We start from the raw sequence: 19428 nt of genomic DNA on the forward strand, positions 1-19428 counted from the left end.
ATGATGTAGCACGTCGTTCCAATATATATATATTGGTGAAAGTGATGACAATGAAAACAAAAGTCAAGTTGACGTATTTTTGGAACATAATTTATTAAACACGAATATTTCGTCCACTCCTGTGGACTTCATCAGCGTGAGTCCACATAATCATTGATTTGTTTTAATCTACAAAATTTGACCATCACCGAATTTAGACGTTCTAACAGTTGTTCAGTTGTAGCGTCAGGTCCACAGTCGTTTATTTCTGGATCTTCCCACATAGCTGCACCTTCGCCTTTACACGTTCGGGTAGCAAGAGGCATAAGATCTAATTGTACAAACATAGACGTTATTTATTTATTTATATAATTAGATCGATACCTTACTATTTAACAATACAATTTTAATATTGAAAAAAGCTCAAATAAGTTCATGTAACAGATATACTGGTAAACAGGCAATACAATAAATCTAAATCAATATGAACATTGATTACATTTAGGTGGCTGCTATTTAATGCTGTATTATTAAAGGGACAAAAGGTGTCTCCTTAATTGAGATTTCAATATAAATAAAGGTACGGTACCCTTAGGGAAAACTAACCAAAGACCTGAAATTGTCCTCTTAATTTTCGACACACAGTTAATACAAGTTAAAATCGAGTCTTCCTAATTCTAGTTTAACTGATCTATGAGAATACTTTTGCATTTAATTGTAGTTCGCTTTTAAATTTCAGGCATTTTTTCATCAGCACTGGCACCTTAACTTCCAGAAAAGCATTTGAATCCTTTTGATGCTTGCCGCAATCGACATATTGACCGAGCCAACTGCCTGCTCTAGCACATTGTGTTAGTTTGTAATATTTGAAATGTCTTTGCCCACCTCTCTTTAAAATATAATTGGTGATTGCTGTTTCTGGTCCTTAATTCTCTCACATTTTGGAAAAAGTATTGGTTGACTTGCAAGTATAGCGAAAGTATATTATTAGTGAACAAGTCCGTTATTACGATGTGTGTTTGCATCAGGAAAATATCATAAGAGTGATGTTTTGCCCACGTCAGGTAGGGAAAAACGTTACTCCTAAAATTCATTATTATTAGTAGTATATTTAATAAGACAATTTATAAAAATACATATTTGTTTATGCTTACAATTTGTTTTACTCTCACCACACAAGTCTTCGGAATCTACCGTCTCTCCAATTTTGGCATCAGGAAATGTGAGGTCGTCATAAACTTCTTTGTAACACATTTCTATTTTAAAATACATAACAGAATAGGTTGCGGAGGCCATTTGTCTTTAAGCAAAGAAATTATCTGCGTGTGTGCCTCTCCATACGGAAGCATGATGTATATAATAATTATTCATTTACTCATAAACAATAATGAAAATTTTTTTATGAGTAAATGTACATAGAATCTGTAAGTTAGTATATTTATATTATTTTATAATAAAATTAAATTCTATAATTGTGTGCCATTGTATTTTAGGCAAACTTATTAACTTTAGGTTATAAAGCCATTTTTTAAAGCTAAATAATAAAGTTTATAATCTTTGCAAAATAATCAATGTAACATTTGTGTAGCAAACATTATTTAAACAGCTAAAACTGAATTATTTTGATCTGTCTCAATGAAAGCTTGTTTTATTTATAAAGCACATTAGTGCATTTTTAATAATGAACACACATTTTAATAAAAGTGTACAGACACTTCAGTATTCTCTGTGTCTTTTGACCTGAACTTACAAATATTAAAGGACAGCTCTTTCAACGATGGATTATTTAAATTTACCTCAAAGTTCAGGTCAATGTTAAAGAGAAACAGAATATTGAAGTGCCTGAGTTAAAATTGAACAAGAGGTAAAATAAAGGGGGAAAAATCGTTTTCATATTAATTAATAGGCATACATATTTCCAATGGCAAAATATCTAAACACCATTGAAAACAGAAACACACATTTGTACAATGTTTCGTACAATAATACTAATTATAGCCAATAATTAAAATTAATCGACACAATTAAAATACAATATATTCAAATTTAATTCAATTCAAAGTAGCATTTATTTGATTACTATTCCAGTTTAAATATAAAAAATAAAATACAGAATCATAACAAATCGGGGGAAAGGAAAAAGGCACAGGCCCAGGATAGCTAACATCGTCTGATGAAGCATGACGCGACTTATTGTCACGTCGGGTCTGTGAGTTAAACATAAAATATAAAATATGATGGTTTTGGTGTCAGGGGCAGTCGCATCACAGAATATTAAACATGTTTAATATTTCTCACGACGGCTTAAAGATGTCCTTGACAATTAATAGTGTCAGTCAGTGCTGTACGACGCTGTCTGAGACAGCCTTGTGCCTTTCATCACACTTACTTTTGTCACAGTGAACTCCACTCCAACCAGGATTACATGTACAAATATATCCATAAACACCAACGGCACACATGCCATTATTACACGGGGAACTGGCACATTCCCCAATATCTAAAAGCAACAATTTAAGTATTAAAACCACCAATTATAACAGAATGTAATTAAATTATAATATAATAAAAGATTATGTCACTATACTCATCATATTACATTAATCATCACCTGAAGTGTTTTTAAATATTCTACCGATGACATCATCATAGGCTATGACATTACCAATGACATCATCAGCCATAAAACATGTTGAAAATTTTTCATTAGGACAGTAGGTCTATTTTCATTTCATTTCTTTAGGCACGAGCGCCAAGGATACCAATCAGCGAACCTAATCACTATATTAGGATAGCTGAAAGCAGTAAGCAAAGTTGTTTAACATAAAAAACGTTCATTGTTAATGCATTTGATCCTGATTTTATGCATGCCATTCAACGTTTATTCAGCTAAAATTATTTGCAGTTAAAACAATCAGAGGCAAACTTACAAGCTTCACAATTTGTTCCTGTATACCCTGATTGGCAAACACAGGTGTATGCATAATCATCATCATCAATACAAATGCCATCATTGTGACATGGATCTGGGTTACAGTCATCCAGATCTGCAAATGAAAATTACTTAATTTTAATATTAGCCTACTTTATGACTTGATTGGTTTTCTATGTTATGAAACACACCAAGAATAAACCAATCCGAAAACATAATTTTTGGTAGTTGTCATGGTTTGGTCACACAAGGTGGCTACCATTTTGCAGACTAGGCTGGACTACCCACCCAACCCAATAACCCATCCCTTGGTTTCTAACCATTTGATATGAATTAAAGCATTAAAATTATTTATCGCACAAGAACATAAATACGAAGACTTTAATGCATACAGATAACAAACACTACAACAAACTATTATTTTTTTTAATTTATTTTCCTTTTTTTAAGTATTTATATTTGTGTGAGGATGCTTGTATATAAAAATTGGTTTGGAATGTTTGTATTTTTTGTGCTTTTTGCATTTTATATATTATTTAATTAATTATTGCAATTTCTATTTTTTTTTTGCCAATTTTAATGTTTCTCAGTAATTTTTATAAATTTAATTTTTTAATTTAAGATATATTTTTCCACATTTTATATTTTTATATTTCAAATTTTATCGTCAACAAACACTTTCAGCAATTGGTTGCTTTGTTGAATTTTTTGTATACCAAAATAAATAAATTAACAAATTTTTAGGGGTCTAAATAATGCTATAAAAGCAGTAATGTTTGAAAAAGGTCTGCAGCAAAACATTTCGGCTGTGAGTCTTGGTGGGTCTGCAAAGCATTAGTTGGGTTTGAGGACTTGTTCGAGGTAGGTGAAGTGTCACCAGAAAAGGAGGAGACTGGCTACAGGGGGAGGGGTTTGCCTGAACCATAGAAGAGTGTCCTGTGTAACACACCCTCTTTAATCAATGTCAACATCTTGCAAAGTAAAACTTACTTATCTCGCACACATGTTGAAGTGGTTCTTATAAATGGAGTATACTGGCACAACAACTGCACAGAATATAACAGCAGTTGCGTTGTTGCAATGGGACGGCCGAGTGGTTTCTTAACTAAAGCCCTCAAACAGAGGAGTGTCATATCTCTATAGAAGGGGTGTCTTCTCAAGCCCTCTAATATTCAAAACCCTAGTGTATTTGGTGTCTTCTAAAAGCCTATAATGAGGAGTGTTTTATATCTCTCCGGATTTCTCTGAAAAAAATCGGTAGGATATTTAGTCATCTATTGGATAATGAATGAGATGTTAGCTGGGAAAGCTTAAGAAATACTTCTGGCTTGTATGATCTCCGATACTCCGGAGAAAATTGTAAATATATCTACGAATATCAATTGTTCATTTTTAAATGCAGAGTTTCTCCAGCTTTTAGGCGGTTTATCGTAACCCCCACCCCTACGCTACGGGTCTTAGTAGAAAGTAAAAATAATAACAAAGCATGAATTGTACGATGAGGGTTGTATGTGTATTATATACTACATGTGAATTGAAGATTGTAAAAAGGCAGGGTAATAATTTGCCACTCGTTAGATGAAACAATATGCTAGTCAAACCCTCAAAGAAAGCTGTAGACGACAACGCAAACAGAAACCATACTAAGATGTAAAAAATATGTGTCAGCAAACAGAATGTGTTTAACAACACTAAAGTACTATAATTACGCTGTTGACAACCTATATAATCAAACAATATTCATATTCATATTCATGAAAATTCAAAATTTATTAATACTGTAATTATAAGTATACTAATTAGTATAACCGATATGTTGGTCAGTAGTAATCTTAACAGCCATCCAAAGTGGCGTACCTAGAGGGTGCTCGCGTCCGCCAGTCACCTCTCCCTCTCTAATACGTTTGAAGCAAAAAAATCACACTCAAGTAGTTAAAAATCACATTATTTTTCCGAGTTAGTGCAAGCTCAATTATTTTCAATTTTTTTATGACAACACAGCCTTGTGGAATAACACCTTCTTGGTGAGACAAGTTTCCATGTAAAAATAAAGTTTTAATAATAATAATTGTTGGATACAAACAAATTTAAATAATAATATCAGTGACAAGTTCTTCAGTATACAAGATGTCGACTTTATATTAGATGTGCAAGATAAAATAATATTTAAGGTTTAAAAACGATTACTTTTATCTTTGAGGTAATGTTGTATTATGATTGAATGCTATAAGACATAGGAGGACAAAGATTTTCCCCCAGCCAATATGGTCCAACATTAAGTTTGTTGAGGCCTACCTTAAATAATATTTAAGGTCTAAAAACGATTACTTTTATCTTTGAGGTAATGTTGTATTATGATTGAATGCTATAAGACATAGGTGGACAAAGATTTTCCCCCAGCTAATATGGTCCAACATTAAGTTTGTTGAGGCCTACAAAAAACCTATGTGTGCGACCCACACTAACCTCTTTGGCTAGAAAAAACACCTTTGTTTTTAACGGCCTAAAACCAATCATCTGTACAAAAGTATAGTCAAACTTAACATAAAGAGGCATAAAAGTTGTGAATGAAGGTTTTCTTTTAAGTCAAAGTTGGTGCGGTTATCAGTATTAACTCAAAAAAGTTACACTCTTGACTCATTTTTATGCTAATCTCTGCTATAAAAGGGTTGTTTTTTTTTTTACCATATTCGCAATATGTTCCACTGTATCCTGAAAAGCACTGGCAGAAGAAGCCGTTGACGCCATCTATACAGGAACCAAACTGACATGGGTTACTTGAGCATTCATTCACATCTAGGAACAAACACCATCACAATATCAAATATCTTAATTAATGGCAGTAATTAATATGAAGCTTAGTACATTAGTACTCAGTTAGCTACACACGAGTTAGCTACTGTGTGCGCGCTGAACTGTGGAAAATGTTTACAAAACCATAGCCCCTGATTTACTTTTATCTACGGCACTTCTTGCATTTCAGCCTTTCTTCAATTCTATTCAATTCAATTCCTTTTATTCAGTCTGTTATACTGTATATAAATATAACAGAAATGTGCCTTGAATCTAAGCGATCGAAAATAAATAGTTCAAAAACTGTTTAAATCAGACTGGAAAGTTTAAAATGTTCGAAACACAACAGTAAAAAAAATTTAAAAAATTAAAAAACAAACATAAAAATGATATAATATTAAAACATTAAAATCCTTCTAAGTTTCAATAGCACATCGTCTTTTGGATAAAACATTAAATCTGTTGGTCTCATGTGCAACATGGCCCATTTGTTTGTCAATGTACACGGTACCCTCTTCTGTAGAAAACTGAACGAAACAGAAGTTGTCTTCTGGTGTACTGCCCAACTTATCACCAGAATGACCACCACTGGACATATATAATAACATATAAATTGTATTTAAATATATAAATACATTTATATATTTATAAACTTGGCTGTTCCGAGCACCTCTTTACTACACCGCACCAACGAATTTTGCGTCCCTTTAACCACACCAGTTCAATTTCTCAAATAATCAGATCACTTCTGTTTCGTTCAGCTTAACTCTGTTTTGCCCAGATCAACTCTGCTTTACCAGATCAACTTCTGTTTAACCAGATCACAGCACCACCAAGTGATTTTATTACGATCACTTTCAGCATCAGATGACGTTCCAATGAAAATATATTTCTTTTACCGCTGCCACCATATAACGTCGTAGTCGTCACCATAATTCAAATTTCCCTCATATATTATACACAACAATCTTAGATATGCGAACCAATCACAAACAGTCTTATATTCACATGATCTCATGAACCAATCATAATATCAATAATTTACTTACAGTGGCATGCATAGCCAATCACAAGCAAGCTAGTCTAATCTCCCCAAATAAATCAATTGTATAGTAACATTAACATTGCACTTCCTTAAGTGACACACCCAAAATTATAGTTAATTGTAATCAACTTTGTAGAATAAATTCTACAAATAATGTCAGTAGTAGCTTAATATACACACATATATATATAGATAGAATGCAGTACTCCATTACAACTGGGTATATTTCACACCTAAGAAATCCATTTTCTTTGCCCATGACATGCACATACTGTAAATCTATACATTTTTTCTAAAACTTATTATCATTTCTAGCGAGAATATCCTAAAAGTGCATATACCATTTAAAAATTTATCAACTAATTAAAAGGAAATAAATATAGCAAATAGATTTAATTTATTAATTTCAAAATAATATTATTAGTTTGGTGTTGCTTGTCATACATAAAATGATATTTGATGATTCGCAGTGGTATAGTTTAGTTTAAAATTATGCATAATTGTTACCAGCGTGGAAGGTTCTCTGAAACAATCAATACTCAATACATTAGATGAATTCAAATCTATGCATTTTAAATAAATTCTATTGTTTTACTAACTTGATTTACACACGACCCCAGCGTAACCAGGCTGACAAATACAGTCAAACCGGTTAACATCATCATTACAGTTAGCATTATTCAGGCATGGGTTACTTGAGCATTCATTAATATCTGTAAGAAAAAAATAACAGTGCATGGATCCAATGTTGAAAGTCCACTTCAGAAAGATTTGAAAGAATTTGATTAGCTTTTCTTTTTACACATTTTACTGTACTTTGATCCAGGTAGAGAAACCTATGGACCCCAGCATTTTTTTTTTTTTTTTTTTCCGGCTTGAAACCAATCATTTTCTGCTCATAGTAGAGCAGCTAAGGGCCAATAATGGCCAAGTTGTGCACTTTATTACCAAAGCATATACAAAATTCAAATATGGAATTCAAATGAAAAAACAGAAATCAGCCTTAATAATATTATAATAATGTACAAACTGATTTGACAGTTGATTCCTGTAGATCCATGTGGACATATACAGGTGTAACAGTTCAGTACGCTTGTTCTAAAATGGCAAGTCTTAACTATACGTTAACCTTTTATCACACTTACTAATTTCGCAGTGAGTTCCACTCCAACCGGGACTACACGCACAAAAATAGCGATCATCACCATCACTACACACGCCATTGACGCACGGGGAGCTGGCACATTCATCAACATCTGAAAGCAGCAAATTCAATTATTAAAAGCACCACATATAAAAGAATGTAATTGAATGATAGCATAATAAATGACCATATCACTTTACTCATCATATCACCTAAAATGCAATAAATATTCTACCAATGACATCACCAATGACATCATCAGATTATAAAATTAATATTTTGAAAACAATTTTTCATTAAGACTTATGCTCCCAACATTTTACTGGTACAGTAGACCTATTTTATTGAATTAAATATGTTAGCATAGTTGAAAGCAGTAAGTAAATGTGTTTAACATAAAAAAGATCATTGTTAATGCATTTAATCCTGATTTTATGCAGGCCATAAAAATATTTGCAGTTAATAATCAGTGGCAAACTTACTTATTTCACAATTTGTTCCCGTATATCTTGATTGGCAAACACAGGTGTATGCAAAATCACCATCAATACACAAGCCACCATTTTGACATGGATCTGAGTTACAATCATCCAGATCTATAAATGAAATTAAAACATACTTTTATTACTAAAAATGTAATTTATTATTATTCAATTCATAATAATATTTTTCCAATATGAGATGGTAGCCCACAAAGAAAGATCATCCCTTAAGAATATTAGGGGCCTACTCTATGTAAAGCCGACCGCTCACAGCGTCCGGCGGTCGTGGATCGACGAAATTCTATGAAGAACGCAACACTACAATACATATGCTAAGAAATTATGCTAAATACAACCCGTTCAGGCTGCCACACATAATCAGCAGACAGTGTCGAGTCACCTAGCCTTAATGTGATTTGTTAGTGCCCGGCTTACCACACCCTCTTTAATCAATGGCAAATCTTTGTGAAGTAAAACTTAATAATAATAATAATAATAATAATAATAATAATAATAATAATAATAATAATAATAATAACTGTAAAAATTATTCTAACATGTAGCTTCTCTCACTTACGAATAATCAAAGACAACAAGATGCACATCTCGGGACTTCAAAGGTTAACTCTGGCATTGACATTCTAGGTGTCGCGCCTTTACACACTGATAGTCACAAAAGTGACAGTTTAATGTTGTATAAGAACATGATTTTTTTTTTATAAAAATCGTAAATTTTCAATTGCTATAACTCTGTATTTTGTTGGTCAATTTTCACGAATCAAATTGTAATTTGTAGAAGCACTTAACAAGCTTGTTGTCAAAAGAAATCAGATTTAACAGACATTGTGAAGTACCCAAAATTAATAAAATAGTAACCAACACGATAAAACGTATGGCAAGCGTAGACTAATTATAGCCGGCTGCACTCGCAACTAGAATTGGATTGTCAATGTCACCGTTAAGATCAAAGGACTACAAGCACGAGCTATGTTCACAAGCAGAGATGTGTGTCCTGTTGTTAAATTGCCTTGTCTGTACCAATTTGTTGTGTGAAGATAACAACTTTAATCTATTCTAGATTTAGATATGAATATTATTTTACTCAGGAAAACATATAGATTTTAAAAAATTGTGTTAGAAAATAAATCAATAGGCCTATACATTTTATGTATTAAAAACAGTACCAGCACAACACGAAAACATGTACAAATCACACAAACCAAAAGTAATAGAACACCCCTTGAAAAATAATGGAAGAGTTTTTTTTTATCTACCATGTTCATAAAACAAAAATATAAGACGTTTAAGTGTTATGTTAATTACAAAGCTATCTTAGAAATAGAATGAATAACATACTGAATAACAAGATAATTTAAAAATGCAGTCAAGACTTTTTAAACGCAATAAATTCAACAAATAAAAGGAAGCCAAAAAAAATTACAGCAAATAAAGAAAAGGTGTCCCCCCCCCCCAAAAAAAGGGGCTATTTGACAATATCACAGAGCAGAAGAAATGGCAGTGCAGATCCCTAAATTGAAACTACAAAAAAGCAAATTTTAAAAAGAGGATTAAGTATTTTCTTCAAATAAGCACAAGTTAAATAAAATCTTAAAGATTATATTTAAAATGTGTAAGAGTTGTGATATTTGAGGTGATAGTTCCATTGACAATTATATGAGTACTTAAAAGTTCACCACTTTGACAAGGATTAGTAGAGTATTCGTCCGTATCTGAATTCAAATTTAAAGTGCCAGCAAAAGGAATGAGTTTAACACCACTAAAGTATTCAATTATTCTATTAATCACTTATAAAAATAAAAAAATTTCATATTCACGAAAAATTCAAAATTTATTTAATAATTATAAATATATTAGTATTACCGACAGCATGATGGTTAGTTTTATCGATAATAATGTTGGGCAGTAGTCATCCTAACAGGCATCCAAAGTGGCATACATAGAGGATGCTGACATCCCCATGTCACGCTCAAATAGTTAAAAATCATCTCATATCACGTTTTTTTCCGCGCTAGTGCCCCCTCAAAAAACATTGAGTTCCTTTCAATTTACCTTCACGCCCCATCAGCCCCCACTTCCTTTGAAGAGTCGTAGATATGCCACAGGACATCCATTCTGAGTTGGGACAGTTGATTCTGTATGGTGCAATACGATCTCACTATTGCAAAATGCGGACTAATTTCTTCTAATGTATCTTTGGGAAATTCAGACTGATTTCTTCAATGTATCTTTGGGAGAATCTTAATTAAATTTGTTTATTTGTGTTACCGGTATTGAGAGCTTATTTTCTTGGTGGCCGTATAACTATAAGATTTAACATAATATTTAACATAGCATAGGCCTAAAAGTACAAACTAATAACATAAGTGATATAATAAGCATTTTTAGGCAATTAAAGACCAGAATTTACTTACCAACTAAAAATGTGATGTTAAATCCTCGCTTGACAACATTAAAATCTGAGTAAAAGTAGACCCACATGCGACTGCCCAAAATCTCCAATGGGTCTGCTGGAATTTGTAACGTCTCTGAAAAAACATATTGGGCTGATGCTCCTGTGGTGTCCAAGACAGAGCCGCTTCCGATCTCCAAAACATCTTTGGCCTCTTCAATATCCATGTCGTTAATGATTACTCGGAATTTCTTTCCATTGGGATAACCCACAAGATGCCCACATGAACGGAAATTATCATAATTGTCGGGATAATTTGGTGACGTTATGTGACCTACAGGAACACCATAAAAGTTCTGACCACAATTTACATCTGTAACAGAATAAACATATTCCAGCATCATGTATTGTTTAATCATTGTGATGAAATATTAAATAATCATATCTACAAAAAAATAATTACCTACTTGCCTCTTCCTTGAATAAAGATTGATAATGAGGTCCTTATATGAATTATAAATTTACAGGAAATAAATTAATTATGGATTCAATAAATTATTTATAATTTTTTTTTTCTTTTAGTTCATCCAGTCGTCAATTTATGTAAAGTAAATGTTATTACCCACGGAAGTCAAATGTGAATCAATGACAACTCAAAATATTACCTAGCAAAAACTAGATATGAGTATTAACATCGGATTTGTCATGCTTTATTGGTTTTTGCTTTAATTTGGAAATGCGCATTATGTAGATTGTGACTGGGCTATAGAAGAAATTCATCAAAAAAGTACTTTAGTGTGATTTTTGTTGTGTAGTTAGGTTACACAAAAAGTCGATAGAATTAATTTCCATAACAAAACGCTAACAAGAAACGCGTTTTTCTCAATATTTAAAAACTATAATTTGGCTTATAATGCATTCTTCCGGTATAGTTAGGCCAGTTTTTTGGCACTGAAGTTGTCATAGTAATTGTCATATCTTATATAATTACTTTAATTGTATATATAACATTTTTAAATATTTTAAGTATTGCAAAATGAAGACTTTCTAATTTACTTGTTTATATATTAACACGAAATAAAGATTGAATTGAATTGAAATAGAACCTAGACAAAAGGCCATATACTTACTTAATGCTAGGTTGCAGTGTGTGCCATGGTAGCCTAGAACACAGAAACAAAATACACTGCCTGTTTCTTCTGTTATGCAAGTACCACCATTCTGGCAAGGGTTCGCAGTCAAACAGGCTCCTAAAAAAAGATTATATACAATGTTACACGTGTTCCTTCTTCTAATTGTACATAATTATTATTATGTGAAGCTATAATTTTTTACATATAATATGTAAAATTCATAATTAATACCATTTTTGACTTATTGCTAAATAAAAAATGTAAATGTAGACATATATCTAATATTTGTACATAGTTCAGGTTGTGGATACGGACTAATATTATTATGAGTTTTGAGAATGTACGAAACTCCAAATACAGTATTACTTATATTTTCATTTTTATACTCGATGATAAATTTTGCATATGTACCGAAATTCACCGAAGAATAAACCAACTTCCACTGGCGAACACCATAATTAAGATCGTAAACAACTTGTCGGTTGTCTATCAGATTTATCCTTTTTACGTTTCTGGATTGTTTCGGGAGTTTATTTCCACTGACGAACACCATAAATACTAGACCATAAACGAATGTATGTTTAACTATTTGTCAAATTCCCAATTTTCACGTTACATCAATAATCATAGTATAATATAATATTAATAATCATTTAACCACATATATATATATATATATATATGTATATGTATATATATACTATATATATATATATATATATATATATATATATATATATCCATACAGTTTGTTTGGGGGTCTACCAATAGATCATAATTTCGCACCAAGACACCTCCCACATACACAGTTTATTGCAAATACTTCCGACTTACACACAAAAGTACATTATCATTGGTTTAGAAGTATGGAGGCATAAATTGGCCAACCAGGCTAATTGTATGCCTGCCTTGAGTCAGCAATTTTCTCTTTGTGCAAAGTAATTCAAATCAAAATTTATTTATTTCCACAATTTCATCATAAGAATAAATAAAGAACGCAAGAGCTTTTAAATGGGCACCCTTTAAATTATATAGATGCTCAATCATTTGTAAAACTGTGTTGGTTATCCTTTCGTTCATGTTTTAGAAACTTATTTTTACATTTTCAATGTTTTCTTTTTAAACGTTTTTGCTTTGTAAAATATTTTGTCATGTTTTTTTTTTTTTTTTGGACCATGAAATTAAAACAAACACACAAACAAAAATGCTATCCTGTCGATTGACTGAATGTTCATTTTAATTCTTATTATTTTTTATTTAATTTACTATTTAATTTCTTAATTCTAGGCTTATAATAAATAATAATTTTTGACTTAGGGGTCTCTCATGTTTCGTGTCTTCTGTTTCTAACACCATATTAACAATACCAACTGTGCCTGTAGGTTTTTCTCAAAATTGAGCGCCACTGCAGTCCATAGAGATGCAGATATCAAATAAATGAGAAAGAAATAATAAAATTTAATGGACTACTGTATGTAATTGTCAATAGACAATAGTTAGAGGCAAATCCATTGATCAAAATCACAACATGTCATATACAGTAGATCTAAACAATACCTTTAACACTGCTTCCTGGTAAAACCAAAAGAAACAAATATTGTGTACAAATAAGTAAAAGGATATATATATATATATATATATATATATATATATATATTAATTCACAGTGCAGGGGAAGGCAATCACAAACCAATCAGCATTTCTAAAGAATTTCAGACATTTAAAGAAACTTCAGCAGCATTGGAGAAGGCAGCAAATGACTGCACAAACAAATTACAAGATGGCCTTAAAGTTGTTATTCAGAATGCTACAAAATTAAAACAAAATACAGATACAAGTTTGAGAGATATTGACAACCATGTGCAAGAAATGTGCATGATAATGAAGAAGAAAGGAGACCAAATGAAAAATGAAGTAAAGACAATCTACGAAAAGAAAAACAAGGTGTTAGATGTACAAAAGGATGAACTAAAAACAACAATATCTGATATAAATACAAAACTGTCTTTTCTTAATCAGTTAATGAAGAGTGATGAAGCTACAGCAATGCAAACAGGTAAAAAAGTAATTATAGCACTGAAGGACAGAATTAATGAATTGCCAAAAACAGAGCCAAATGATAATGGATACATTAAGTTCTTAATAAATAAACAACAACTTGCTGCATTCCAACAATTTGATATTGGAAATGTTACACAAGTTATGGCAGCAGATTGTCTAGCACTAAAGGGAGAGGAATCTGTGATCCAAGGTCAGAAAATTGTTGCCAAAATAATCAAAACAAAAGAATATGAAATACATGCAAACCAAATGAAGGCAACATGGACAGAGCCTACAGGAGAAACCAATATCACACAAGTTCAACAAGATGACAAAAGAGATTATTTTGTGAAAGTCGAATGCACAAGTCCAGGAGTATGTAAACTAGATGTGAGTGCTGATGGCGAACCAATCAAGCAGTCACCATTGATGATCAAAGTAGAGAAGGAAGGATTAGTAAATACAATTGAAATACACAAATATGTTACAGATGTAGTTAAGTGTGAAGATGACTCCTTACTGGTTTCATGTGCAACAAATGATATGCTCAAGTACAAGCAATCAGGAGAATATATTGGTAAGGTTACACTACCACAAGGTGTGAAGGTTAACAGAATGTACAAAATGAAGAATGGTAACATAGCATTTAGTGATTGCTCTACTAATACACCTGTCAGAATATGCAATATGAATGGTCAGGTGATTAAAAAAATTGGTGAAGGAGTATTGGGTACACCATCGTGTATCCATGTGGATGAGACATCTAATGTTTTGTATGCAGATTGTTGGTCCAGTAGCTGTGTGTACATATTTGACATGAATAATGGCAAGACCATCAAAACAATAGGGTCTACAGGCAAAAAAGAAGGTCAAATAAGTGATGTCATTGATGTTACTCTTACTAACCAAGGACACCTTCTTGTATTGGAGTATGGCAACAATAGATTACAATTATTTGATAATGAGGGAAGGTTTATAAAAGTCCTTGTTGAAGCAGGTGATGAGAATGGTAATGTGAGCTATCCAGAGGCAGTAGTAGTTGATGAGGATGACAACATCATTATATCAAGTCAACATAAACTACAGCTATTCAGCAGTGATGGAACTTTCATAAAAAGAATTGATAAACCAGAAGATGGAATCCACAATCCAAAGGGATTATCCATCATTTCATATCATCCAAGGAGACTTGCAGTAGCAAATGCTGGTGACAATACAGTAAAAATATTCAATTATTAAATATTGACAGTCCACTTGCTTTACTTGTGTGTTTTCAACAATTCATATTTATAAGAGTAGGAATATCTACATAAATATTATTTCATATCATCCTCATAGAGTTAAGTTATGGATCTTAGACTTAAAATAATTATTAAATACAATAATATTGAAATATAAAGTTGGCATAATGAATGATTATAAACCTGTTAAAATATTTGATTATTGAATATCATATCCATATAGAGCTGAAGTTATGTTTTTTTTTTAAACTGTTAAAATATCAATTATTCAACACAATGATATGTGTTGAAGTTATTAAACTGTTAAAATATATAACTGAAAACAATACTACAGTAATCTGCCAATCTCTGTTTACAGTGTAATTCTCATCCAATTTTAAGCACACACTATTGATCTAATGATTATATTTTTTGTAGTGCTTGTCAAATTTGAAGTTTGTATTCATATAATGCATATACATGTTATTTTCTTGCATACTCATGTTAAACATTTTACTTTTTAGTTCACTGGGGCCTTTTTGTATAGCCTATCCACTTGTATTATGATTTTCATAAATTTTGATATTTGCTAGTTTGTTTATTCTTTTTTTAGTACATGTATATTTCCTTTTAGTATATTATAAATACACCTTTTGGTGTACATTATAAATACACCTACGGACATTCGTATCCATTTAATTAATAAGATGCATTGAGTCAGATTGATTATTCTTGTATATATTTCAGGTTTCTTATAAACTCTAATCTGCCTAAATAATCTGATTCGAAGTGGTGGGACAAAGAAATATTTAAAGGGGTATAAGCATTTTATCATTTCATCATCATAAAAAGGAACATAGCAGGGGCGGATTTAGGGTGGGGCGGCCCGGTCCCCCCTTTTGGGAGGTTAAAAAAAAGAGAAAAAAAAAAAGAGAGAGAAAAAGAAAAAAATGATAGCCCAGAATGCCTCAAATGTTATGTTCGGGCGTCTAGAACACAAAAATTTCGCGGGGGCATGCCCGGACCCCCTACGACAGTGTTGTCTCAATCGGCCCAACTTTCGCCCCCCCCTTTTTGGACATTTCTGGATCCGCCCCCGCATAGTGTATATATGATTTAGTAGTTAAGCTTAGCTTTAATTTGCATTCATCATAAATGTAATCTGTATACAACCAATAAATTTATATATATTCATGTGTACATTAACAATAAATTATCTGAATCTGATATGTACAGTACAATAGTTATTACTATATATCATTCAGTAAGTTTAGCTTTTGTTTACATGGATTTGTAAATATTAACTTGCTTTAAACTTATTCAATTTTATATTTTTTCATTGTATACTTTTACAATAAATCATCTAAATTTGTATAGATGTCTGTACAGAATAATAATTGCTATTCAAATCATGTAAGACAAGACAGAAATATTGGAGTACTTTAACTTTTACAGAGATGATATTAGAGTGCTTTAAATTTTACAGATTAAGTGCTTTAAATATTTCACATAGATTAATATCATTATGATTTACTAAAGTGAAACAGTAATACCTCAACCCTAAACATATTTATATGTTTTAAAATCTTCATACATTTGTTGATATTTATGGGGTGTACGGTAAGAATGGCCCGGAAAAAATGGCCCAGGAAAAAATGGCCCCAAATGACAGGTAGGTAAAAATGGCCATCAATAATAAAATTCTGTAGTAAAACTGATTAAAAAAAAATAATTCAATGCATTCCTTTATCTGAAATAATTTAGTTTTTAAAAGGAATCTAACATCAAATAAATTGCCATTTATGTTTTACTTTTGGCAGGAATTACATACTCAAATATAAAATATTTGAATTGATAAAAAAAGCCATGAATAACACTTCTTATTTTTTTCCATTTAAATGTTAAAAAGAGCAACTACATACTCATTAAATCAACATAAATCAGGCACTTATTAATGGTGCTTGAATTGGAAAAAGGAGAGCTTAAAAAAAAGGTTTGGATTTGCTATAGTATCAAAATTAAAAACAAAATTACATGTATTTCTAGGGGTCCTTCTCGTGGTTGAATTAAGAAATAGCGCTTGGGGGCAAAAATCATCAATAAAAAAACCCATCGACTTATATCAATAGTTCCTGTTAAGAAGGAGTATGCCAATCCACAAACTATAGAGGAAGTTAGGACAAGGTTAGATAAGATAACACACTAATGACAGAACACATCTTAAAACCTCTGACATCATCAAACTGGTAACTCAAGTACTGGACAGCACTTATTTCAGTTTCCACAACTTGATCTACAGGCAAAAAAAAGGTATTGCAATGGGGAGTCCTGTTAATCTGATTATCGCCAACTTCTTTATGGAAGGGTTGAAAAAACAAGTGATAGTGATAAAAACAACAGAAAACATAATAAAACTAACCTTCTGGCGAAGATATGTGGACAACATTCTTGCCATTATCCCAGTATATTCAGCAATTGCTGTAAACAGTCATCTAGATGAAACTGACCCCTCGGGAGATATAAAATTTACAATGGAACTCATGGAAAATAAACAAATAGCATTCTTGGACACCATCATCACTCTCCAAATTGATAGGTCCTTGACAACAATGGTCTACCAGAAACCACACACACAAATAGATACCTTGATTTTCAACTCTAACACTTGCTCAAACACACTCAGTGTAATAAACACACTTATTGACAAATGTGAAACTATTGTAACAATGGCGGAAGATAAACAAGAAATAGAAAAAAATCAAAGAAGTTCGAGTTTACAGATTTGTAACTATGCTAGTTGTACAATAAATAAAGTGTGCAATGACAGAAAGAAACCAAAAACCAATTCCAACAATAATTAAAGAGTTAATGTTGAATGTTGGCATACCCTACATTTGTAGGATGTCAGAACGCATAACACCATTAAACAAGAACAATATTAATACTACTACTTCAAACCAACTAACAAAATTAATCAAAATCTGGTACATCCAAAAGATAAAATTTGCAAAGAAACCTGTGGATTTACATGCATAAAATGCCCAAAAGTATACATTGAAGAAACCGGGAGAGCCTTCAAAAGCAGATTGTAAAAAATAATACGCACATACCATGTTCCTAATTGGGATGCAAAATTCTTTGTCCAAAAAAGTTCATGATTTGAGAGACAGGTACATGAATCTCTCGAAATCAGAAGAAAGGGGCACCAAACAACAAATAGAGATGATTTTGTTTGAGGTTGACCTTCCAGTTTTGTGAAATTGTATTTTAAACTTCAATCAATCATGAAACTGTTATTGTTCTATTGCTGAGTAGTCCAAGAACAACTAGCATTTCATATCGAGAAAGATGACGGAGTTTGAGGATTAATTTAGTGAAATCGATTGTGAATTTTTTCACCAAAATTAGAATGTAATTTCTAGGTCAACCATTTTGTGTAGTCAATACATTCCTTGCGGAAGTTTTACTTCTTAGTCTAGCTCACATTTACCTGTTATTTAAATCATCACTATCAATCCAAAACTATCACTGGCCTTTAATTCCTACAAATACACTTATTTACATGGCCGCATAAGTTAGCTTAACATTCTGCATCTGAAATTTGTGCCAGAAAATAATAAAATTAACTGATGGCAAACATTTGCAGAAATCAGCATATTTTTTAATGCACTCACAGATTAGAAGGTAAAAATTTGCTACAAAATCATACTTCAATTATATTAACATGTAATCGATCACATAAGCATTTTGGCAGTATGAGCTCCAGTATAAAGTATAACTTTATTATTTTTAGGAAAAACTCCGAATGCCTTGCAATTATGTAAAAAATTAAAATCCAATTCGGCTTTGTTCAAACAAAGAGTAATCTTTTCATATTTCCTTAATAAAGAAACTGGTAATCTTCTTGAACTGAAATCCTTGATAATAGAACCAAATGGACGTAAGTTGACAAAAAATACAACGCATTTTAAAAATAACACTAAAGATTTAATGGCAGACATGTTTCGGGTTACCTTCAACCCATCATCAGTTAACAAAAAACAAAACAGAAATGAACCAAATACTTTTCATGTAGACTATATGTATATAGGTAATTATCATGCTGAATATTAAATAGATGGATTGATTTGTTTGACAATAAGTTTGACCAACTATAGTAACTATGAAATCTGGACTAAATGTAGCTAATTATTATTCTGAATATATAATTGAATACCGTGATTTGTTTAACCAAAGGTTAGTAAAGCAAT

At 31.7% G+C, this 19428-nt stretch overlaps 2 protein-coding genes across 2 annotated transcripts in view; one reads left to right on the top strand and one right to left on the bottom strand.

Moving 5' to 3' along the window:
• The window catches only part of LOC117119260 (CD97 antigen-like), an 18469-nt gene extending 6095 nt beyond the window's left edge, over nt 1–12374 (bottom strand). The window contains exons 1-11 of the mRNA XM_033264061.1: nt 12356–12374; nt 11916–12035; nt 10808–11158; nt 8376–8489; nt 7895–8005; nt 7349–7462; nt 5597–5707; nt 2910–3026; nt 2369–2479; nt 1134–1235; nt 147–310 (exon numbers count right to left, since the gene is read on the bottom strand). Coding sequence (XP_033119952.1) covers nt 147–310; nt 1134–1235; nt 2369–2479; nt 2910–3026; nt 5597–5707; nt 7349–7462; nt 7895–8005; nt 8376–8489; nt 10808–11158; nt 11916–12035; nt 12356–12374 — 1434 coding nt within the window. The remainder of the gene's footprint in view (nt 1–146; nt 311–1133; nt 1236–2368; nt 2480–2909; nt 3027–5596; nt 5708–7348; nt 7463–7894; nt 8006–8375; nt 8490–10807; nt 11159–11915; nt 12036–12355) is intronic.
• A 1425-nt stretch (nt 12375–13799) lies between these two features.
• Nucleotides 13800–15197, top strand: LOC117119261 (E3 ubiquitin-protein ligase TRIM71-like). The gene has a single exon (XM_033264062.1). The coding sequence runs from the start codon at nt 13800–13802 to the stop codon at nt 15195–15197; it is 1398 nt and encodes a 465-aa protein (XP_033119953.1).
• The last annotated feature ends 4231 nt before the right edge of the window (nt 15198–19428 follow it).

The sequence above is a fragment of the Anneissia japonica genome, unplaced genomic scaffold (assembly GCF_011630105.1).
Source record: "Anneissia japonica isolate Jap-2015-1 unplaced genomic scaffold, ASM1163010v1 scaffold288034_len148288_cov120, whole genome shotgun sequence".
Taxonomy (NCBI): domain Eukaryota; kingdom Metazoa; phylum Echinodermata; class Crinoidea; order Comatulida; family Comatulidae; genus Anneissia; species Anneissia japonica.

Bases quoted from the DNA above. Each gene is read 5' to 3' on its own strand.
- LOC117119261 (XM_033264062.1), top strand. From the start codon at position 13,800: ATGAAGAAGAAAGGAGACCAAATGAAAAATGAAGTAAAGACAATCTAC.